This window comes from Buteo buteo, chromosome Z (assembly GCF_964188355.1).
Source record: "Buteo buteo chromosome Z, bButBut1.hap1.1, whole genome shotgun sequence".
Classification (NCBI taxonomy): Eukaryota; Metazoa; Chordata; class Aves; order Accipitriformes; family Accipitridae; genus Buteo; species Buteo buteo.
In genome coordinates, this window is record NC_134204.1 from 30741517 (window position 1) to 30766944 (window position 25428).

At 38.6% G+C, this 25428-nt stretch overlaps 1 protein-coding gene across 2 annotated transcripts in view; it reads right to left on the bottom strand.

Moving 5' to 3' along the window:
* The window catches only part of GLIS3 (GLIS family zinc finger 3), a 176477-nt gene that overhangs the window by 14349 nt on the left and 136700 nt on the right, over window positions 1-25428 (bottom strand). The window contains exons 6-7 of one of the 2 annotated variants that reach the window (XM_075020016.1): window positions 16542-16683; window positions 6739-6901 (exon numbers count right to left, since the gene is read on the bottom strand). In XM_075020016.1, coding sequence (XP_074876117.1) covers window positions 6739-6901; window positions 16542-16683 — 305 coding nt within the window. Of the gene's footprint in view, window positions 1-6738; window positions 6912-16533; window positions 16684-25428 lie in introns of both variants that reach the window. The other variant, XM_075020014.1, reaches the window with a different exon arrangement.

Below are 25428 nucleotides of genomic sequence, written 5' to 3' on the forward strand. Positions count from 1 at the left end.
CTTACCCACCTTCTGAAAGAGAATAGCAACTCTGAGCTGCGACAAGAAGCTGAGTTTTCCTTGCCTTTTTTTTTCAGCAGATAGGAAAAGGGCAACAGAAAGAACACAAGGCAGCATCCCAAGTCTTTCTGCTCTTCTGTCCTCCTCCCTCAATGCTTGAAACCTCTCCCAGCAGAAGCAAGGAGCACAGGAAGGATGGGAAGGATGGGAGATTGGCATTTTGGGGGCAGAACTGGGGAATGATTGATTGCAAGATAGACTTAGAAGTGAGAACCACTGCAGCAAAGGAAAGCTGGAGTTACATACCTTCTTTGTGAGGAAATCTGGAAGAAGTGGCTAAACTAATTGCTATATATGCACACACATGTACATATACATACATGTGGTGGAAAGGAAAAGTGATACCAAGAGTTCAAATTTCAAAATGCAGATAAAAATTGTGTGCAGTCATTAAAAAAATCTATAATTTGGCAGCAAATCACATTGATTTGGCTTCTGAGATATAATTTCTGAACTATTGTTTTTAGCACTAATGGTACCGTGAATTCCCCCTCATGCTTCTGGCTTTCTTCTCTCTCAAATTCTCCTTCCAATGTAGCCATATTCATAGGATATCAGAAAGCTCATTTCTCATGTGGGTATAAAGATTACCTTGAATCACCAGAGAAAAGTGTAAGGGTAAACTACTTTTTTTTTTAAAAAAAGGTGTAAGGTAAACCTACTCTGACTTCTTTTTTGTAGTCAAAGAGAATCAATTTTTCAAATCTTTGAGAGCTGCTAATCTATTCTAGGAAACAAGACTTAAGACTTTTTACCACCTTTTGGTAAATAAACCAGATTACACCAAAAATGTCTGACACAAACAATTTCTTTTTTTAACAGAAAAAAATTGTTGAGAATGCAAATATCAAATAACCACTTGGGCTGCAGGACAACAGCTCTGTCAATTTCATATCCTTAGGGAGTTAGTATATTTCTGCTTTTCCTGTTTGTACTGCTTCAGAGCTGTAGAAAAAAAAGTGGATTTTTGCTAAATCTAGCAAAAGATAGTAATTTCATATTACATCAAATTCTGTGTATCACTTTTCCCACCTAGTACTTTGCTGGGAAAAAAGTTTCTTCCAATTATTCTACAGTTTCAAATAAATTCTGCAGGGGACTAGGAGCCTGACAAAAATAACAATAACAGCATATTGTACTATAGTAGTAACAATAGCAAGTGAAGGGAGTATTTTCTTTTCTTGGGTACAGCTAAGAAAATATTTTCATTGCAACTAAATATTTGTTAAAAATGTATTGAAAAGAAAGGAAACTGCATCTGCATATAAATGAGGAAAGAGGAGAAGACATAGTTTACCTACCACTAATCCATGCTACACTATGGCACAAAATGCTACTAGCACGAAATATTTGAGATAGGAACTATGTAACTATGTGGATGTAGCTATGTTTTCATTCTCTGTTTTTTCTCAACTTTGCACTGAAAAGTAAAGCATGTGCCATCATCTAGACAACATCAATCCTTATGGTTACTCTCAATATGCTTCCAAAATGGAAATGGAACATTAAAGCTGAATGTTTTGGTCTTTTTGTTGGTTTGTTTTTTTTATTCAGAGGTCAGAGTTTTCATTGAACAATTTTTAAATACAATTTATTGGGTTGCTGCTCCGTTAACTTGCTGAATTCTAATCCTTTTTATTGGGCTGCAACAGTTTGGGAACATATCCAGATGTTATGCAGTTGACACAGCCAGGAAATCAGGCTTTCATCTTATTACAGTTGAAGTTTTGGCTGGACAGAGGACAAAACCATAAGCTGCCTGTAGCAGGTTGCTGTCTCCAACAGTGTCCTGTACAGTGCTGCACTTTCTGACAATGTTAAGTGAGGAATAATCTATGCTCACTCCCTCTTAATTGCCTTCGTATTTCTAGGCAAGTTCAGAAAATCTGGGGTGATCCCTCCATTCTCTGCTTTAAATACCCCTGTCATTCTGCTGTGATCTCACTTTTTGGTTTGACTCCACACTTCATGCCGTGTGCTAGTGACTTTGCAGCTTCTCAGTCCACTGTCAGTGGGGGAAACATTCTGTTGTAATACAGTATTCTGTAATTGAACATATTGCACTGTAAGTTAGTCCAGCTAGCTATCAATGACAATCAAATAAACATGGTTTAAAAAAACTTGTAAGGAAAGCATAGCTCTTGCCAAGCACAATTTTGAAAAAATCAAATGTTTTCCCCAAAAGTCATGAACACATTCATTTGACCAAAATAACAAAACCTTATATGTTTTACCTACATGTTTCTCTCCAATTATTCTTCTGTTACAAATGATTATTTTTTTTTTAGGGAAGGGAATCTTCTCCCATAACAGAAATATTTTGGCCAACACAAAACAAAATTTTTGCCCATAGTTTTGTTCAGCCACCAAATTTGCACTCAAGCTCTGCCTTAGACCCTGCACAGCAATGATCCCACAGCAGGTTTCTATCCCTGTGGTGTCTTGGGGGAGTACATTGCATATGCCAGTAGACTTTACTTTTATATCCTTCTTTTCAGTCATTAATAAGTGTCTAAAACTCCTTTTCACGCTCAAGCTTTAGGAACACAGGAACTGCTATTTCAGATCAAACCAGTGGTCCACCTAGGCCAAAGAAGGGACAGCAGGAAGAAAGAACAGCCCCTCTGACCAGCACCACGTGCTCTTTGGTGAGAAGTGGAATTTAAGGAAGGAAGCTTGAGCGGCCACCTCAATATACATATTCTCTAGAGACAGAGATACGTAACTTTAAAATCTCTCGGCTTTTTCTGTGGCTATGTTGTATTAGAGAACTGAGTTTCTTGCAAATGCAAAGAAAAGAGTGCCTTTGGAAAAAAAGAAGTGTGGAAACAGGCTGGAGAAAAATTCCAAGCTTCGCTAAGTTGGTTCTGAAAGGAGGTTGTAGCGAGGTGAGTGTTGGTCTATTTTCCCAAGTAACAAGTGATAGGACAAGAGGAAATGGCTTCAAGTTGTGCCAGGGGAGGTTTAGATTGGATATTAGGAAAAATTTCTTCTCTGAAGGAATTGTCAAGCATTGGAACAGGCTGCCCAGGGAAGTGGTTAAGTCACCATCCCTGAAGGTATTTTAAAAAGGTGTAGATGTGATGCTTAGGGACATGGTTTAGTGGTGGACTGGCAGTGTTATGTTAACGGTTGGGCTTGGTGATCTTAAGGGTCTTTTCCAACCTAAACGATTCTATGATTCTACAGCTCAGGTTCAGGGTTAGACCTGCTGCCACCTCCACTCTTTAGCGTCTGTCATTTATATGTGTCATTTGCTCACTAACAAAAAAAGTGGTAATGTCTTAGGAGACAATACTCTGAAGTATCCCACATCTGGGAAGAAATTACTGTACTGATTTCAAAACCACACTGTTAAGGTCTTTAACTAAAGACTTTCTTTGAGGCAGCCCCTTGTATGCCACATACAAAGGGCTTCATCATATGTGAAGATTGGATGTCCTGACTCCTTAGAACTACTCAGAGGCTTTTGCTTCTGGAAGTCTTGCTTAGAGCTACTTATTATTTTACAGCAAAAGCATAAAAGGAATATAACCACACACTCAAATAAGGAAAAAGCACTGTTGCAGAGCTTATTACAGCATTACAGTAATGCCAAACTGAAGAGTTCAGCCCTAGTTCTTTCCAGCTTTACCCAGTCTCTAGAAATTCCTGTCAAGCCAGGATGTGTCATGCTTCAGGGACATACCACTAGTTCTGGTTCACAGGAAGGTGAAAATCATCTGGAACATCAAGTCCAAATGAAAACTTCTGTTCTGGCCTCACAATGGTTAACAGGCTACTTCCTGCACAAAAGCAAGCCTTAAAAAGCAAAATGCCTATCTTGCGTAATTCAATTAAAAAAAAAAAAATCCAGCATTTGGCACCATCAATTTTGGGGCACTGAGCTGCACGTTAACTATGCCATATAAAACCAACATTTTTTATCTGGGTGTTCTTTCAGCTTCTTTGAATGTCCATGTCTTCTTTTATTACAAAAATGAGTGAAAAGGAAGCCAAGTACATATTCCCTTTCATACGTATGCTTTTGGATACCATTACCATTTGGTACCTTCATTGAACAGTTGTGGTATTTCATATTAGGGGAGCACTGAAAGTTAGTATAAAAAAGCTGGAACAAACACAGTGTAAATCTGCATTTTTATTATGCATGTTCTCTCCTTTGATAGATGAAATTGCTTTTTGCATCCAAACTCTGTATCTGACTTGCACTCTCTCTACATTGAGTCTTGTACACAGAATAGAAGCAGTGTAAGATATGTCCCATGTTTGGTTCGGTTTCTCACATAAATAAGGCTTAATCAAGTCCACACTCTCCCTTCCATTACCTAGGTGGAGAAAGACACAAAAGAAGCCCTCCAATTATTTCTCTGCCACATGGTACCTGCAGATGTAGGGAACGTGCTTATTTCCTTCTGCTTCTGTCACTGACAAACCTGAGTCTGCTTTTCAAAGGGGCACATGACTGGCTCTGAGAGTTGCCAAAGCAGCCAGGCCAGCTTGGATGGGTTTCAGTCCAACCAATGCAGGCTATCACAGGGGCAAGTGCTAATCAGCAGCCCAAGCTCTGGAATTACCCCAGGCATGCACAGCGTGTCAGGAACCCCATAGCATGGGGGGAACAAATCCCCTGCTTGCACCCCTAAATCCTGCAGTCCTCTCAGTGACAGGATTGGGATAAACAGGGTGATTCACACCTTCTGAAGGCACTATCTATCTCTGCCACTTTGTATACTGATGTGTTGGTTTGTTCAGTTCAGGTTTTCACAGCTATCATCACACCCATGAAGTGGTGTAAATGACAGCTTACTTGTAGGGCCCCTAGGGGAGTGAACTGTATTAGACTCAAGATGCAGATTCTGCTGTAGTTTTTCTTTTAAACATTTCCCACAATTTGTACTCTATGTTCTGTAATCAAACCAACACTGCTGTAATAATTTTTTTCTTCTCTGGCACCTTTTTTTTTTAATCCAAAGTAGCTCCATGTATGGAAATTAGCACTTAAAGCCTTTTTAGAGACAGCGTATACAGTTAATGTATGAGAATGTATCACACTAGCTTTTTATTATTGTTATTCTGTAGAGTACTGTGATATCCTGAGGTCTGTAACACACTGAAGAACTTAGAGTTAAGTCATACTCTAATTGTGTCTGCTATGGTCCTAACTGCCACTAACTGCCTCAGAAATGGGCTAATGAAAAGAACACTGTCTTTCATCATGAAATTTCTACCTGTAATAACTACCAATCTGTCCCTGCCTGTCACCTCGTGTTCTGGCAATTGTTGGATATGGATGTTGTGTTCACGCACTGGAGAGAAAACTATACTGGGAAGGAAAAGCCTCTGGGTCAGGCAAGAGAGCACAGGGAGCCCCAGAGTTTGCACAGAGGGCCAGAGCCAGGACAAGGGAAAAAGTTCAGGACCATGTGGCCAGGAGTGGGGAGGAAGGACTGAACCACCAGATGAGCTCCAATGATCATGAAATGGCCAGTTTCATCTCAGACTGGTGTACAAAAAGCTCAACAACTTCCAGTGGCTCCAGAACTAGTTGAATTCACACATGCAGTCCGAAATCAAGAAGTTCTTTCACCCGTTATCAGTTCTCTGAACCATCACGTTCTTCCATCTTCCTGATACAAGGCAGAGTGAGTACTGCTTTCCTCCAAAGAAAATATGCCCATTTATAAGTAATTAAAATCTAGTGAATGCTCTTTTCAGGTTTATAATTGGACACTTTGTGCTCTCCAAATTACTGGCATTTCTGTCACTCAAAGAAATTAAACACTTTGAAATACATTAATGAAAAACAGCAATGTATCATTTAGAGCACTGAAAAATAGGGAAATTAACAAAATAATGTTTAAGCATCCATATACATATAGTACGAATCCAGTATTTTGTGTTATGGTGTATCTTTCTGACTTTTCCACTAAAAACCTATTTGCTTAGGCCTCTTCAGTCTTGTGATCTGGTAGACTTCTGGTTCAATGAACTAAGTGGAAATCTATAATACCATATACTACATAAATAATTGGAAAGATTGCTGAAAATCATTTAGGGAATGCCTAAACGTGAAAATTAAACCACTTACAAGCAATCTGCTTTCACATCACTGGAATATCTAAAAACATGGAAACAGCAAAGGTCAAGGGGTTTGTAAAATAAATCCTGACTATAATTCAAGCTTTCAAACCAGTGAATTAAAAATTCTTTCATTATCTCTTGGTCTTAATAAAATGCCAAGGAAAAAGAAAAGTAAATTTCCTGCAGAAATATTTAGTATTGAGAGAATATTGACAGAATATGACTCTCCTACCACAAGTAAACAGAAGCATGAATCTCAGGGGCCCCATTCTGTACAGTATAGCTGGGCTCCTCTGAAGTTTAGTGTCCCAGCCAGTATGACTTTCCTTGCTTGGGCCATTGATGGAGATCAAGAGGGGATTGGAGGAAGTCCCTGAAATGGAGATGGTTGGAAAGCCTCCTTGCCCAGGCTGGGATAATAGAGTTCCCTTCACCCCTCCTTCCCCTGGTAAATCCATATCCAGAGCAATTGTTACACGGTGGCTGCTACCAGCGACTTTCAGCACACCAACAATTCAGTTTCCACCCATCCTGGCAGCTCTGAAGGCAGTCCTGCCACAGGCTCAGGGTGAGAAAAGCAGGGGCTGGTCTTACCTCTCTGAGTCCGCAGCTGAGAGAACAGATAACTGGGGGGGAGGATGGAGAGGACTACCCTGAACATTACATCCTGGGGAGGGGTGGCTGCTGGTCTGGGATGAGGACACTGCCCCAGCTGCTGTTGCACTTCGACTTGTCCGTGTGCTGGGGAACATGGTGGCTGAAAGCAAAAGGAGAGAAATAATCCTCATCAGGCAGGCAATCGCATTGATAACTGACCAAATACTAATGGGTAACACCTCCCCTAAAGCTGTAGTGCCAATTCTTAGCAACTAACTTGTTTTTCTCAAGTGTTGTTTTCTGTCTGAAGAGAAGAAAAAAAACCCACATAAAAATATCCTTTGCTGCTCCCAAATGACACTTTCATAAAACTAGGAATGACATAGTTGTACTCCTTGTCTTGGGAATTTTGTCTGAATAAGGCTGTAAATCATCTATAGCTTCCTGTTGTGGAAGAGATGTCAAATACTTCCTAAGATACATATTTTTAGAGCTAGTGAAGAGAAAGCAGAGTTTTGTAAATAGTGAAAGACTTTCTACATTTTCCCCTCAGCTGTAAAAATTCCAAATTTCTTGAGGAGGTCAATCCAAACTCAAATATTGCTATTATTGCCCTCAGACTCCCCAGTAATCCATACAAAAATTTTAAACTAGCATTAACAGTTTCGTAATTTTCAATGAGGTTGCTCTTGTATACATTCCAAATAAGGAAAGGTTCTGGATGATTAAACAAAAAGCAATACAGGACTCCCTCCAAATGTCCTAATTAGTTGACCCCAAATGCTGTAACCTTGTTTTCAGAAGTTCTTTAAATCAGTCAGTCAGAAGGTAAGACACTGATTACCAAATCCCTCTGAAGATCTAGTTACTCAATTATTTTTACTGACATCTGTGTCAGGTAGCTTATGTCAATGTTGAATGGCAGCCAAATACATGCTCTTAAATATTTTATGAACCCTGAGAATGAATTAGATAGATAGGCTGTCTACAACATGAAACTGATCTCTCACTGTTTGGTTGTCATATCTTCCAGTCTTTTTATATAAAAGTATTGTTCAGACCTAGTTTACAGAATAAAAATTTACCCATAAAACTAATGTTAGTGAATATGTTGGAGCTAATGATTCAAATTTATTGATATAATCCTAGAATTTAAACCAGTTACCCAAGGGGCATTGTCACTGGTAAAAGACCTTTCTAGTCTAAAACACCTGCATGGATGCTGCAGTTCTAGCAGAACAAAAACTACTTTAGGAGTAACCCCACCATAGATCAGTCTTCAAGAAAATGATTTCACAGGTCACAATTTTGAATGTTGCTACCCAAGATCAAAAGGGTGAGAAGTCCACCTCATCTCCCAAGTCCTCTGAAAAGTCTCTATTCATCCTCACAAGCCAGCCTTTGTGACACACTAGATATTCACCAGAGGCAGAGTTAAGGAAAGGTTTAGGAGTTTAATTAGTCTGTAGCCTCATTAAAGAGCAGTCTTGGACATCTTTCAGGGGGTGGAGATGACAGACAGTGCAAGGTGACAGATAAGGAAATCACTTTGTGAATAAAAACATCTAATATAGATGCTGCAGAGGTAATGTCAAAGTTTAGGGAAAGTTGGCATGAGCTACACTGGTGGGCAAAGCTGGAGCAGTGGAGGCTGCTCTACCACATGGCCATGAGGACCGACAAAAATGCTTGCGGCTGGCCTCGGCACTAGCCTCTACTGTTTGCTAATTCTTGTATGGACCAGAGCCTCCTAATCACAACCCAAGTGACAACGGACATCTGATAGTAGAAGGCATCCCAAGCCTTAAGAGAGGTACAGAGGATGCATATCCCACAGGGAGATGAGAAATCACTTAAGCCAGCAGAGTAACTCACTAAGAAAGGGCCAAGGAAGAACCCCCGCTAACACAGGGGAAAGTAGCTTCTTTTGTACTTTCACTTTGCTCACGCACCCCAAAACCCACTCTCTCCACAACCATCTCTCAGAGTAGCATCAAGACAAATGCAGAGGGGAAAACAAAGGATTGACCTTTTGAATTTGTTACTTAAAGCTTACATGCAGCGTGGAAGAAAATACTGAAAAACAACCAAATGCACATGCTGGCAGAATAAGCAGAGAGAATATTTAACAAATCAGTACATTGCAAAGGAAAACCCTGATTATCTAAATAATAACAGAGACTATTTAAATTATTCTTTGCAAAAACAGGGTAACTTGCAGCATTTTTCCATGAGAAAAACAATAAAATATCTAAGAAAATACAATGACTTTGTTTCCCAGTACTGTGATCTTTGAGTTTAAAACAAATTTCTTCAAGGCTGTGGTTGATCAGAAGTAAAAAGGCTGGACTATGGCTGGGTTCCCACCATAAGATAGCAAGAGTTGTTCTTCCCTGTCATAGCTCTTCTCTGCCACAACCATGGTAAGGATTTTAGGCAAGTATTTTCTAGGTTGTGCTTGCACATTTCTAGCTGGTCCAGGCTGCAGTGGTAGCATGTGTTCCCACAGCACTGCCCAAGACCTGGTGACTTTGTCCCTGGGAAAAGGTTGTCTGCAGCCAGGCATGGGCAGCCATCTGTCCTTTCTCTGAACTAGAGCAACCTAAAGCTCACTGTGATATTCACCATCGTGGCAATGTCTGCTACTTTAGTACCTTTTGGCTCGGTTTCCCAGCAATTTCTCTGTACTTTTTTTTCTGTTTCTGATGAAGAGACAGTACACAGTGTAAAGTAAGAGCTAACCACAGCAGGGACCAGAGGTGCAGGTAGGATATTTAAGGAAGAAAAAGCATATGTATTAGCTGCAAAAACGTATTCCTGTACACAGGGTAAGTTAAATGATCACAGCATGACAGAAGAGTGTACCTGGGCTCCCACAGTGCCTTGTAATGAAGCCTCAAAAAGCAGCACCATGAATGATGGTGTGGATCCATATAACACCCGTGGACAGCACAACACATCTTTTGTCACTGTAGCTTCTTGGTCCATAGAGGTACTGTGCTGACAAAAGCACCTCCTTGGGCACCCACTGAAGTGAAATCGCAGTGCTGGCAGCTGCTTCCCAGTGGAAATGCTAGTACTAAAACTTCTAGTGTAGACACGGCATTGGTCCAAGCTACTACCTGAATCTTGTAAATACCAGTTGAAAGGAAATATTGTCAGCCTTTGGCAGTCTACAGAGTTATGGCAGTCAACAAGTATTGTCAGTGACAGGTCATTTCCCTAGTAGAGCTAGTCTTAAGAGACTGACAGAAAATTTTGGACACTATTTAAGAAACTGCTAGATAACTTGACCACTTTTTCTTGGGAGCTGTGTGTGTGGCAAGGTTTTCTAGTGGTTTAGCTGTTAAATGTGGGTTGCTTGCTCAAAGTGCTGACAGGGAATATCTACACAAAGGAATGTCTTTTCAGTGCCTGATCCCATTAAACACTTGATTTGAATAGTATGAAACTGAACAAATGTTCATGCTCACTAACTCCAACATACCACGACCAGGTAGGTCCACACAGAAAGATGCAGAATTAAGTGTAAGTATTACTTAACAAAAAGGCTTCCTACAACAAGGCTTTTCTCCCTATCAATACAAGATAAACTAACACACTTAAAGTAATTTTTAAAAGATTCAGATATTCTGAAAAAAAAACCCCAAACAAAAAAAACAAAACAAGGAATTGTTGATGCTGTTCCTCTGTGTCCCTTAAAAAGCCCAAGCTACACCATGATTTACAAGATGGCAAGATGGTTGTAACCTGTTAGTCCTGAATGTGAATGTTGGATTGGGTTACACCCACACTGTTTCAGCTGCTGAGAGGGAGGAGCCATGTTTTCATTTATGGAGTCTCATCACAAATCAATTTATCAACATATAAGAATTTTCCAAGAAAATATCTCTGCAAAGGCTTCTCTATGTGAAGCTAAATTCACATGCATTCTCATGATGCATAGGAACAAATTAGATGGTTAGAAGAGAAAAAGCTGATTCTGAATAAGGTTCCTTTAAAAAAAAAAAGACAGAAAAGCAGTATTTAAAAAGTTGTAGAACCCAAAGCCTAAAAAAAATCTATTTTTTAATGCAGCCAGAAACCTGTACTTTCATGGAGCATTTTTTAAATGCAGAAGAATCACCCTCCCCTTTGCAAATTATGAACAATGGTATAATTTACTATCTTGGATTCATTATTGTCAAATCAGCACTCTGTCAATCTCTTTCTGCCCCCAAAATACCTCTCCTCTTACCACTGCCAGCATGAATTTGGAGTATGGCTGAGAATTCTTTCCATACAGAATAAGGCAGTGTGAAGGTTTCATTTTGTAGCTCAGTCAATTAAAATTACATACATACATTTGCAAGAGTGTTTTTTTTTAATTACTATATTTAACCTTCTGTTTCTATAACAAATATTTATGCAGTCCTTGTGAACAAGTGATTTGCTAGTGCACAGAAGGAAAAATCTGAAATGCATTTTGCACTTGGAAGCATCACCTCCATATAGTCTCCCCTCTCAGCTCCCCTAGGGAGCCCATAATTCCCTACAGGATTTTGTGCCCAGGAATATGTGGGCATGTGCTGTGTTGAGCCATAAGTTGTAAGCCCAGCAAATGTAAAACATGCTGCCTGTGTTGCCTTGATTCTGCCCAGCTCATCTGTAAATCTGAAGACTCCAGTATGCATGGAACTTAAGATCCCATCATGCACTAAGAAGTAGAGCAGAAGTCAAAATCACATTATGAAGATAATAAGCCTGTCTCCAAAGTGGGTCTGTCGCAGGGACCATCTGCATTGATGGTCCCTGTATCTTTCTTCAGATGTTCTGTAGGCAGATCAGATATACTGGAAGCATCCAAGTACTGGAGGCACCTAGAAAGCTGGAGAGTTTACAAAGTCCACCCCCTCAAGACATTTGGATAGAAGAAGAAAACAAACTGGGAAAAACTGGGAAAGCACTTTCTACAGTAATCCAGTCTCATTATCTGGAGAACTGTTCAATCAATCTCTGTCTTTTGAGATCCCTTACCTCAAATATTTAGAAATCTAAATGCTTAGAACATAAAGTACTTTTGTGGTAAAGGTCTTCGATATGTAAAAATTGTCCTGAGACACCACACCACCTACTAAGAATCTTTTCCCCTACTCCACAGCTCAGAAAATAAGAGAGGAAAATTAAGAAAGTCATTGAAGAATTACCAGCTGAATCAGAATAAAAATACCAGAGTTAGTTTATAGGTCATTATAGGCCTCTCATACAAATGGTAAAATGGTGCTTGCTAAAAGCCTTCCAATTGCTACCCCAGATATTGCCAAAGCAGCCTATAATATAAATAAGAAAAGGTGTGTGATTCTAATTTTTTAACATCCTTTGGTCTCTTCTCTGAGATGGACACGACAAATATTTTCTATTCTTATTGCTGGATACTTGCAATGATGGGCAGCTGGACTGATTATTAGTTGAGAAAGGTGGACATCCTGGAAACTCCTGTAGTTTCTGAGATTAAGAAATAATTAAGTCCCTGAAGCAATGAGGTGGGGTCTGGACTGGGATTTAAAGTTGTTGCTGCTATCGCATCTTCACATCACATCCCTACCTTTTGAGACAGATTCTTCTCTTTCCATGGATTGCAGTTTCTGAAGTTCTGTCTCATCATGAAAAAAGGAACTATAAATCGTACAGTTGCCTTGTTGCTTACAATGTTTGTACCAATTCATCAATAAATGTTCTCTTCTTCACAGCGTGAACCCAACAATTACATCAATTCTTGGAGAACCACTAAGCTGTCTCAAAATGGAAATTATAAACTCATTATTAGAACTGGTGAATAAAAGGAGAAGTCTGAAGGGAAATAAACTATCCTCCTTAAAATAGGTAAGATAATAATATTAACACTTTTCAACCCCCTGTAGAATGTGTTTGGTCCTACCCGATAACACATCTTTAGCAGGAGTTCTGGATATGTATGCCATACTTAAATTGAGCTCCAAAAGTGACAGCAGAGATCCTTTTCATTGTTGGTTACCCTACATCACCTACTCTTTTGCATCCATTCCATATGTGTCAAATACAACTCCGTTTTTCACTGCAATGGCCATTCATATCTCAGTTCTTCTCATCCTTTTTTCTTCCAGTAATGACCTGTAACTACTTCCCAAGGCTGTCAGCTTTAACAAACAGACTGCTTTTTCATCAGACGTCTCCCCCACTGCCCGTGGTGCCTAATAGTTAGGGAGCTCACTCACTGGGACAATTGCTTTAATAAAATTCTTTCATTTTTCCTGTATGAATCCTCTATCCTCTACCCGCCTCTTGTATCTACCGACTGCCCTAACATTTTCTTAGATATGAACTCCTTTGGGAATGAATTCATTCTTTCTTATTATGTATGTAGAGTGCCTAGCTCAGTACTATTTCATTGGGAAAAAAACCCACACAAGGAAAAGTGTTACTTAAGTAATGCATGTCTTAAGTCACAGGCATAACAGTAGTTAGGCCAAAGTTTCACACTACTGGAGCATAAGATATTACTTAAAATACACTTAGAATTGCAAAACCTTCTGTAACTTTCCTGATGCGACTTTTAATTTCCAACTTGCAAAGAAAATCATGCACTTGGCAAGCTTTAGTAATATCGTTTGCTTGCCCTGGAGCAAAGCAGAGTGTGGTATTCAGTAAATATTTATAAATGAATGACACATTCTGGTTTATTCTTAAATATGATATGGTCAAGTTTTAACCAAACAGCACAGTAAAAACAAAATTTTTTTGTATTGCATTATTTATGATTCTTTCAGCCTTAGGGATTCTAGATTGCACTACACAAAGGAAGCTGATATGATTTCATAGTAGAAAAACCATCATTCTTATATTCTTGTTATGAATGAATTGCTCATATCTTCATTCTATGAACTGAATAAACCCCAAGCCTATGTATTTTTAGAAATTAAAACCTAGGTGCTACCAGAAATTTCATGCTTCAGTACAAACAGACTTTGAATTTCTGTTTTACAAAATATCACTATGCTTAGCCCTAGAACAGTATGCATGCTTGCTTAACATTAGACCTGTATATGTAATTTTGTGTTAGTTTATAAGCAAAGGATCTGTGATGTTACTGCACTGTATTAATAAGATTGTACTCAGTTCAGATTTCTTTTATAAAGTCACAAAGGCCACAAGATAAGAAAAAATATTTATGCAGTCTTAACTTTAAGTGATAGATATGTAATCAAAAAGATTATTGTTGTATTTTATTTAAATAGATCTGTGTTTGCAGATTCCGTACTTTAACAGTACAGAGAAATGGTGATCATTACAGGCATTGTTGTACTTTGGTAAGTGGAAATGGACTAGCACCTAAATGTATACTTTTGTAATCTTTTACATATTTCTAATAGTTTGCTTTCAAACATTTATTCTGTAGATCTCTTAGGAAAGGAGAAAACCTACCTTTGCTTTAAATGTGCATAAATGGTAAGAAAAGTATCCTTCAAGTGAGAAAAGTCTGATTTAAAGGCATTGGAAGAATGGAAAACTGTTCCTGTTTCTACTTGAAAAGTAGCACAGACATTTCAGCTAATATGCTGTCTCTAACAGTTCCCAGTAAAAGTTACATATTTTATTTTTCAGAAAAGTCTCAAAGTTTTTCTTTATAATTAAAAAATATGTTCTTTTCAGAGAAGTTTAAAGGGTAGCTTCTCTCAGGCAGGACACTTAAGCTTTTGTGTTTTGTTTTTCTCTCCTTGGGGCATGAATAATTTTCATGTTGCCATTTCAATAAAATAATTCCCTCCCTGTTGGAGTTATCTCACTTATTTACATAGTATATTATTATGTAGCAGCCATAATGAGTAGTTAATGAAACAATTCATTTCAACTGGTTGTCAAAATGAAGTGACATGGATTCATCTATACCTGACATAATACCCTCAGTTAACTGAAGTGAAACAACACAAGCAAATAAACTACGAGAAATTTGCCAAGTTGTAGATATCTGTGAACACACATAAGGGAAAGCAGTTACAGTTCACTTACAGAGAAATTAATGCTGATAAAAGTATGTTGATTAATGCTATAAAAATTGCTGCAAAATAGAAAGCAGTGCCAAGTAAGAAAAAAACCAAAATAAATTATTAGATCAAAGAATGTCCATAGTTAGTAGTGCTGTAATCCCCAAGTATTGTAAGACAAGGCATGAATGAGGTTACAAAAAGTAATGCCACAGTCTCAGAAGCTGTCTATAGGACATTGTGACTGCAGACAGTTGCCAGCTAAGGGCTGGCTGGAGGCAATAGCTTTACTTGGCTTAGGATTCTGAGATGTCATGGGGCAGCAGCTTGTTCAAGCTGCTGTCAGCCTAGGTTTGGATTGACCCAGCAGCTGGAGTTTGACACTTAATCATAGTCTGGAAGCTGGAATGGTAGAAGAGCTGAGTGCTCAACAGATTCCAGTGGAAATCTCCTGTGAGAAAGTCCTAGATTTCTGAAAACCTGGTCTCAGCTCATCTGACACACTGTCCCCACCCAGCTTTCACCCTATCTAGGGAATCAAAAGGAAAAGGAAAAGCTGAGTCTTTTATTCTCAGTTTTGCACATTACACTGGGTAATGCTAGTAAATAATTTTTTAATTTTCAGCATTCCTCACTGTCCAACTCCCTCTCAAATTACAATATAAAATAAGCAACTGTAATAAACACCACGTTGCTGGAGGTTCCCTTGCCAAAATCAAATCTTTAAAATCTGAAATTTCCTTTAGCTTTCAAATAACAGATGCCACACTCAGCCTATACTCAGACTAAGGCATTTAACAGTTAACAGCATACAAATAATACCAACTATTTTATAAATTAGGATACAGTCAATCACAGCTTTAAATTTCATGATTTTTTGTCATATAAACCTACATGATCACCAACTAGTGTGTAGCTCACAACAGGCTTGACAAAAACATATTATAGAATTGATAGGTTTACAAGCCTCTCCGTAAAATAAAGCCACTTATTGAAGTGGCCACTTCATATAATGTCATTTTCAGCTCTGCACATAACATTCAGCCAATTCTTTCACCTCCTACATCTGGTGCTGAGTTAAAGGTTGAACTGCTAGAAGATGTAATGCATTCTGCCTGAAAGATAAAAACAGATGTCTTCACAACTACTAAAATACAGCATGAAAAATGTTAACATCTTGCCCATCATTGTCTTGAGCTTTGAGGAGTATTATCCTTCATAACTTATCAAATATTTTAAATTTAGCTGAAATGTGAACAACAATTGTACATTTAGGAAGGTATGACAGTTATTTTAATATGAAAATCTCAAATACTAAACTGTAACAATAAAATAGGATTATCACATTTATAGCATAAATGTGTTTATTGGTGTATTTATAGTTCTAATATGAGAGTTTATAATGCAGCACTTAATTTCATTAATTTAGATCTATTGGAAAACTCGTAAGTGATCCACAAATAAGGAAGAGGAAAAATACTCCTTTGACTTTAAATGAAGCTTAATGAATTCAAGATGTCTACATGGAATGGTAGAAGTCAATTGCTAGCAAAGTCAAATCCCTATAGAGCAAAAATACTGGTCTTTGTTGCAGTAGGTCTTTTCACGGAAAAAATATGATTTGTCCTGCCTTCCTTAAAAAATGTGTAAAAATCTGTTCAAAATCTATCTTTTTATCTTTGCAGATCCTATCCTTCTCATGAGATATATACAGATTTCAGAGTACATTCTACTCTGCAAAATCATCTCTCATCTTAAGAGAGCAACAATACAGCAGGCTGTTTCTGTCTTTTTCTATACCTGGGTAAATACCGTGAGCAGGCCCTGGGGAGTGGCCCATGGTATTATCTCCATCATCATGTGGTGATGGGGCTGGCTGGAGGGGCTGGATTACGAGGCAGTCATTCAGGATGTCCTGGCCAAGCTCTGAGTTCAATCGCACCTGAAACACAAGAGATAGAAAGGGAGAAATTATTATAACCTGGGCAAAAAAAAAGAAATAAATCACAGAAATCCTTAAGACACTGAAAAATTACAATGAGGAAATGTTGAGGCGTTAGAGAAAGAAATGGAACAGAAGCAGAATTCTTCTCTTTTAAATCCTGGTTAATATCCTTCCATTACAGCAGGCATTTTTCAAATCTGAGGAAGGAAAGTCTTCCAGATGCTTAACAAGACTGTACCCAGGACAAGGACTATTTGTACAGATAAGACCTTGGACAGATGGACTTGCATGTGTTCTCTTGTCATACACTGCAAAAGAGAGAAGTTTGTCCTGATTCATGGATAATGTCTGACATCTCTTGTATCCGCAGAGGGGTACTATAAAAAATACAAATATTTTCCTGCTGGTTTAGTGCCCTGAACTGGCTCACTGAAGGACCAGAAAAGCAAAGATGCTCATGGCAGTGGAAACAAGTGACTGGGAGCGAGCAGCCAGGAGTAGTATCATTCAAGATGGTCAGGATGGAAGTGGTACCACTTTATATGGACCAAAGTTGTCTCAAGACCACATTGCTAAAGTGACTAGGACTGCATTTGTTTCACATTATGGGTGAACTGATCTGAAAGTGAGTGCTCCATCACTGCCACTAATCCCAGCTGCATGCATGGCCACTTGCCTGGTACCTGATCCATCAACAGCAAGCCTGTTTTTCTGGCTGATCCAGCAGAAAATTCCCTCTGCAAACAATTAATAAACAAATTCATAAAAAGGGTTTTTCTTTGGACAAACAATCTCACCCTGAGGCTATAATACAGTACAATAAAAATAAAAAAATACAATTAAAAAAAAAAATCTCAAAACCAAAATATGGAAAAGCACCCTGACACAAGGCTGTCCTAGCTGTAATGCAAAATTGCACCCTGAGTTTTCTGACAGATGGATGATGCTGCAGGCTGCTGGGACTGATGCCTGTCCCAACCCCCTGCATGATGTTACTGTTATATGTAACAAAAATTTGCCTGTTCCTTACGGCCATCTCGGCCATCTCAGCTCACAGGCTGGTGCATTCATACAAAAGTATGAAAAAGGAGGGGGTGTGCTTATATGCAAGTGGGCCACTGCAGTGGCTGAGATGCAGATAAATATCCTGTCACCCATGCTGATGAAGAGGTAGTTCATGCAGCATGATGGACAGAAACCTGACCTAGTGCAGTAGGATTTGCTGCTCTCATGCATCAGAGTCCCAAGAAGCAAATTTCACAGATGCAACTGAGGCTTCTCCTCTCTGTTTGGTGCCATGAAAAGTGAGCAGGTTACAGTAACTAGAACGTAACCTAGCACCTCTAACAAATTCCTAAAGGGAGGAAAAGCAACAAGAGAGAATTCTGTCCATCCTTCAGAAATGAAGAAAAAAGAGTAAGAGCAAATCATTCTGAATGCAACTGTAGAAAGACCCATTACTGTGCCACAAGATGCTGATGATCATTCAAATGACTTTTGATGATATGCATTAGTATAAAACTGTTGCAACAGTGGAGAGTTGGTCTTACACATCATAAGCACCTGAGGCCGGGTGACTCTAATAAGAGATACTACACAACCTATGATACCTATGCACAGACTGTGCATGCTGTAGATTATTCCTTCTCTTAAAAATTTAGTGAGTCATTATTAAACCCAAAGGTATGCTATATTTGGGAGCTATATTTGTTATTGTGGAACTGTATAGAGAGAGAGGGAAGGGGGGGGGGAGGGAGGAGAGAAAGAGGGAGAAAATGGAGAAAGGGATAAATACCCTGACAAATGCTTTTCATTTGTTATCTATATTTACAACTTGCTATAAGTACAAATATTTCTTCCAGTGTAGCATGTATCGTTGTCTCCTATTATCCACTAATTATTCTGTTTTTACTGCTATCACTAGTAACATGTCTTTTTCATGAAATTAAGTGCATGTGAAATTAAATGCCAGATATATCCAGATTCAAATTCTTATCAGTTACATTATTAATGAGCATTATGTCACTTTAAATTTCTATGGAATCTAATATGAAAATAAATATGAAAAAAATCTGACTTCTATTAAAAAATCAGGGTTCTATCACACAGAATACAAACTTACAGAGGTTGCCTGTGTAAAGTTGTTTGTTTGTGCAGGGTTTTTTTTTTGTGAGTAAGAAACTGATCAATTTTCTATGATCAGATAGCAGTCATATGGATGAAACAGTGACCAGAACAAGGCAATGAGAGCTAAGGATGTACACATGAGTTACAAGTATTAAATAACAGCAACTGCCTATTTTATACTTTTTTTATTTTGCACTGTTCAGGAGGTTTATTCTGCATTTGCAAATCCTTTGATATCGAGAACACATCTACCATGATAACCCATGCTGACATAAATTTTCTAGCTTGCCCAACAGTCAATGCTTATAAAACCAACCAAAACCCAGGACCAACAACAGAAAACCAAAAACAGTGAAACAAGCACTGGGAGACAGCTGTGATCTGATTTCTGGAGATAGTTCTTAATCCATGCATTGGCTGTTATTTATTCATATTTACAACCACAAGGGCTAGAAATACAGATTTTACAAACTTACATAGACACATGCATACACGTATCATAATACATAATTTTAGAACAGCAATATATGTATTTAACATACATATAATGAAATATTCTGAGCAAGGGGTGGGTATTACACTGATTTGTGCAACTGCAGACACACACTGCTAATTCAAATTGCCACTAAAAATACTACCACAGGCCTATAAACCTCACCAGATAGTAGGTGCTGGGAATAACTTTACTCTCCTTTACTACAGGGTATGTATGAGAGTTGCTTTTTAAGAGTAATTACTGTTGCAGTATTGGAAAGCATAGGGAGCAAGGGGTAGAGGACCTCTTCTCTACTCTATTGCTTAGCAGAGCAGGACCAGAAATGGGTAAGCTTCCTTTAGCAGAACCAGCCATTAAATCACAGCTGCTTCTCAAACCAGACAACTTCTGTAAAACTCCATTACCCACCATTACTATTTGAGAGAGACAGTAAACATGCTTTGGTTGCTGAGTCCTCCTTCCTCTGCTATCTAAAGCTCATACTGTGTGCAATGTTTTTCCAGATGTTTCTTCTGTATCATTAACAGGGCTGGCATAAGCTGTGGCCTTTTTGGAGCAAAACAGACTGCAAAACTCAGACTGGTTCAAATATGGCAGATTAAGGCATTGCTTTTTCCTGTGAAGACATTCAGGGTAAAAAAAAACAACCCTCTATCTCAGTCAAATATTGTTGCATATTTTAGAGAAAACTTTTAATAAAAAGTTTTAACTGAAACCAATATTTTGCATTTTGTCAAGAGCAGGGAAATCTGAGTTTCAATTTTTCTTTAGTATGTGAAGGAACAGAACAGACAATGAAAAAACAGATGATCTTAAAAACATGCAAATAAACCAACCATTCATTGCATCCATAAAATTTTATCTTCAGTTAAAAAAGCTATAAAGGAGAAATAATAATTGACCAGATCTAATTGCTGCAGTCTGTTTCTTGCTTTGCTCTAAACAAAATGTATTTCTTTTCTGGCCTAGACTGTAGACTCATCAACCAGCTGTAGAAGACAGTTGACACTCTTTTCAACTTCTGTATAAACCATATCCCAGCACAAATCTCCCAGGAATCTGGCTGCAATACCTTGCTTACCCCATGATCACCTTGCTTCCCTCATGATCACTCAGCTGAGCACCAGTACAATCGCACTGGTACTGAAAACTTGCCAATCTATTTTTAAGAACTATAAGGTTAGGAAGTTACCTTGTTGAATGATCAAATCAGTAACTGACAGTTTTGCCATGCTGAGCACTGACATTTTGTGTGTGCTGTAATGTAGCCTAAATTTATGGCTGACCAAGGTGCAAGTTAACAATCAATGGCTCAGCTCACTGATAACTTCCTGGTATGAAATATTTGTTCTAAATAATAGATTTTCAAGTTTAATAGTTCAGTTGTATGGTAGACTAGTGAAGTTTTATATTTGAAAATCTGAGACATTCCCATTATCACAATGTGGCAGTTTTTTCTAATACACAAAACAAATCACCGTCAGTCATGATTTATAATTGTTTTACTTCTGTGACAATCAACTAATGTTTATCAGCCTTCAGAACAATGGATGGAAATTCTACTCCTGTACATTCTAGATATGATTAAATAATTACCCATGATTAAATGTTACAAGGAGAAGTAATTAGAAGGGAGTAAGATTCTACATTCTTCAATTTTCAATTTCATTATATTTGAGTCCAAAAGCAGAGACATGCTGTTGATTTGATGCATGACATAATTCTAGAGAAAATGTCTCCTTAAAAGAAAAGATAATTTGTTTTCTATTTCTCTAACCAATGTGTGTTTTATTTGAGATCTGCATGTTTTTGTACAACCTGGCTAGTTTCTGCAACATTATTCCTGTTCAATAGAAATTGCACACTATCAAGCAAAACATCAGAAACGTGTGTTTATGAACACACTTAGTCAGAAGAGTAGTAGTTTAGGATTTCTCAAACATTACTAGTTTGTTTCCAAACCACATAAAATAGGATCACAGTAACTTCAAAACCTGCCTATATGTACTTGGATTAACTCTAGTGATTCTTCAGCAAAGTCTGGACTCCTCCAGTCATTCAAGCATGCCAGTTATGTCATGAAATCACAGCATTTTAAATCTTGCTTTTGTGATAACAGGCTTAATGGACTTTATGTATAATGTGCACCTACTAGAGTACTTCCTTATGTAAGGGAGACACTGGTTGCAGTCTATTTATTTTGGTGCAGGTTAGATCTGTGTCTGCCATGTGTAAAACCAGCAAAACCGCCCTAAATACTGCCATGTTTCATTGAGAGGAATTGTTTTACACTAACTGTAATAGCTTTATAAATATGTTTCTGTTTTCATTATAAAGCTAAGGAGGAATTTCTGTTATTCACATAGTCTGTGTATTAAGTTTACTAAGCACTATTTGTCAAGTAGAGAATAAGCCAATAGTCTTCCATGCATTTTTATTGCCTGTAAGTTAAGCTGGCATTGGGAGAGGGAAGCATGACCTGTCTACATAGAGCTACATATTGTACTAGTTTTTCTGAAGGAGTAGCCAGGATTTAATATTTGCTTGTACAGTTAGAGTAAAATTATGTCCTGTTAGCATCATGACACTGACATTAGACAGATGTGGCCACTAGAAAATTACAAATTCAAGATGAAGCCATGCTATGTGACAGTGTTTACTCATACTACAGGTTTGCTTGCTAGATCATCCCTTTACTCATGCAGATCAGCTTCAAGGTCCAGTGCTTTCTTGCATAGTACTAAACCTTTTTGACAGCAGACAATAGAAGTTTACACTTGCTAGAAGTTTACGCTTGCTAAGTGTCCCAATTCTTGCCTCTGGAGGCTACAGACATCTTGGGGCAAAGAAGCAACGCAGACAGAAGAGATTCCTCAACAATCTTAGTTTCCAGTAAGTCATCTCGGCATGATTTCTAGAAAGCCATAGCATTCATTATTCTGCTAATTGTCTACCACAGCTTTCAGATATATGTGCATGCTATTTTCATCTGCTCTTACATTCTATTTCTATTAAATGTTTGGCCAGGAAAACACAAAAAAGATCAAGTTAAACTAGCCTATCTGCACAGTAGGGATATTAGGTTCTATATAAGAAATAGTTAATTTTGCTCCTCTCAGAGTTTTACAAGAAACATTTGAGTTCAAATACAAAAATGGCTTTCATCTTTGTGACATAGAGTAAATCAGGAAAACATACCAAAAATGTTTTTCAGCCTCTTGCACTAAAAATCAAAAGGACCTGGAACATACACAATCAGCAAATTTCAAGTCAAGAAGAAATTCTGGTTTTGAAGCAATACTACAAGCGGAAAGCACTGTTAAATTAAGATTGATGAGACTGAAATGAATTCTATCTTTATTATATACAGAACAGAGAGTTTTCTTTCGATTGGTATTAAACTAATATGAGGAATAGTTTGGGTTTTCTCCTCATTAAAATTATATAGAACACCAAGAACACCATTTTTAAGGGGAAAAAATGCAGCTGGGACAGATCTGAAAAGAAACTTTGAATAAAAAAATCAAACTGAAATCTTACTGTAAAGAAGGGAAGTACAGTTTGAGTGAGATGTATTGTAAGTGGCCATTTTCTGAAATAAACAAAAAAGCTGGTTCAGTCAGAGTTCTGTTGAAAACTGATTATAATTTTGCTCTACATAGTTGGAAGTAATATGTTTTAACATAAAAGGCTCCTAAGGATGCTCCTTGTTGTGACATCCGCTGTCTTGGAGAAGTCCACATTTTCACGAATTTTACTTTTATTTCTTTCTCACTCTAGTCATAGAACTGGAAAGCATCCATATAGTTGCATGTGTGCAGACACATACACACACATATTACATCTCTCCCTGCCCCATATCAGATTTTATCAAATCTGAAAACATGCAACTATCTTATTAAAAATGCTACCTACATTATACCTGTGATCCTTCCTATTTCATCCTCTTTTTCTTGCAGTTCTTAGAGGCTTGTAGCTGGTTTTTGTGTGAACAGAAATCTAAGAGCTGAGCTGTGCCATTCGAAAAGCAGGAAAAAATCACTCTTTTGTGCCAGACTGATTTGGAGATATAGCTAGTACATGATACTGCTAAACATCAGCTTTTCCAAGTAAATGCGGCTTGACAAAAAAACCACTTGTACTGCAGAATGATTTACTGTCCCTTTCTGAAACTACATCTGTTTGGCAAATTTTCACTTCATGAGTGGAAAAATGTAGAAAATAAACAAGTACTCATCCACCTGGTGCTTCATTTACCACAAACATATTTCTTTCCCTGTCACATGTTACCAAAAATTGCCATGAAAATCTGTAGATAACATCAGCAATTTTTAGTATACAGAAACAAAGATTTTCAGATTTCATATTCTTTTTTTAAACTCTGCAGCATCCTTTATATAACACTGACCTTCACTTTAAATATTTGTTTTTGTGTTAATCTCCACTGGAACATAGGTTCATGCATGTACCAGTTCCTACAAGGAAATCTCATCTGTTCAAAATAATACCTTGATTAGCGCCTAAGACTAGAACTGAAAAAAACCTCTGCCAGCTTTACTAGTAAGAGATCCAAATTATTAGCTTTCAGGCATATGATTTTCACTTTGCAAAGATTCCTTAGGACATCGTTCTACAGTTTCACTGTCTGTGACTTGTCTGTTTAGTGTGTTGCCTGGCTAGATGATGATGTGATGAGATGGCTGGCCTGGCAGTGCTAACTTTCAGCATTGCTACAGCCTCCCATTTATTGTGGGGCATTTCTGTTTCAGGTTGGGTTTTTCTGTGGTTGTTAAAGCCTTAATTCATCTTACAGTGCAGTCTCACAAACAACTGTGTCAGCTGATGGGGCAGAGCACTGCAGCATGGGGAAGAAACAAAAGGGCAGATGAAGGCCCTCCTCATACAGGGACTGCCAGTGAAGCCAGTATATCATGGCCTCAGAAGTAGTACTAAGGACTCCAAAATCAGTACCTGTCAATGCAGGCCAGCTGCCAATACCCATTTCCAGCAGTGTGAAATCTGCATGCCAACAACGAAGGCAGAGGAGGTCCCAGCCTGAACAGGGACACTTAATGAGGACAGTCTTAAGGACTTTAAGGGTGTTTGGGCTGCTATCAGGGCAGTTAACTGCAACCTCTTAGGCATACTTTATACAGCTTCAATCTTTCTTGCTCAGATACTGGTGATGCTTAAGTAGCATCATGGACAGGATAGAACATTTAAAGCCCAGACTGAAGGGCGACTGGGTAATGAGAATCATAGAATTATAGAATCATTTAGGTTGGAGAAGACCCTTAAAATCATCAAGTCCAACCATTAACGTAACACTGCCAGGTCCACCACTAAGCCATGTCCCTAAGCACCATGTCTACAGGTGTTTTAGATACCTCCAGGGATGGTGACTCAACCACTTCCCTAGGCAGCCTGTTCCAACGCTTGACAACACTTTCAGTGAAGAAATTTTTCCTAATATCTGTTCTAAACCTCCTCTGGCACAAACTTGAGGCCATTTCCTCTTGTCCTATTACTTGCTACTTGGAGAAGAGACCAACACCCACCTCGCTACAACCTCCTTTCAGGTAGTTGTAGAGAGTGCTCAGGTCTCCTGAGTTTCCTTTTCTCCAGGCTGAATAACCCCAGTTCCCTCAGCCACTCCTCACAGGACTTGTTCTCTAGAAGCTTCCTTCACCAGCTTGGTTGCCTTTCTTTAGACACACTCCAGCACCTCAACGTCCTTCTTGTAGCGAGGGGCCCAAAACTGGACACACTATTTGAGGTGTGGCCTCACCGGTGCCCAGTACAGGGGGATTATCACTTCCGTAGCCCTGCTGGCCACACTATTTATGATACAGGCCAGGATGCCGTTGGCCTTCTTGGCCACCTGGGCACACTGCTGGCTCATATTCAACCAGCTGTCGACCAACACCCCCAGGTCCTTTTCTGCCGGGCAGCCTTCCAGCCACTCTTCCGCAAGCCTGTAGTGTTGCCCAGGGTTGTTGTGATACTTAGGCTTGTTGAACCTCACAACACTGGCCTTGGCCCATTGATTCAGCCTGTCCAGATCCCTCTGTAGAGCCTTCCTACCCTCAAGCAGATCAACACTCCCACTCAACTTGATG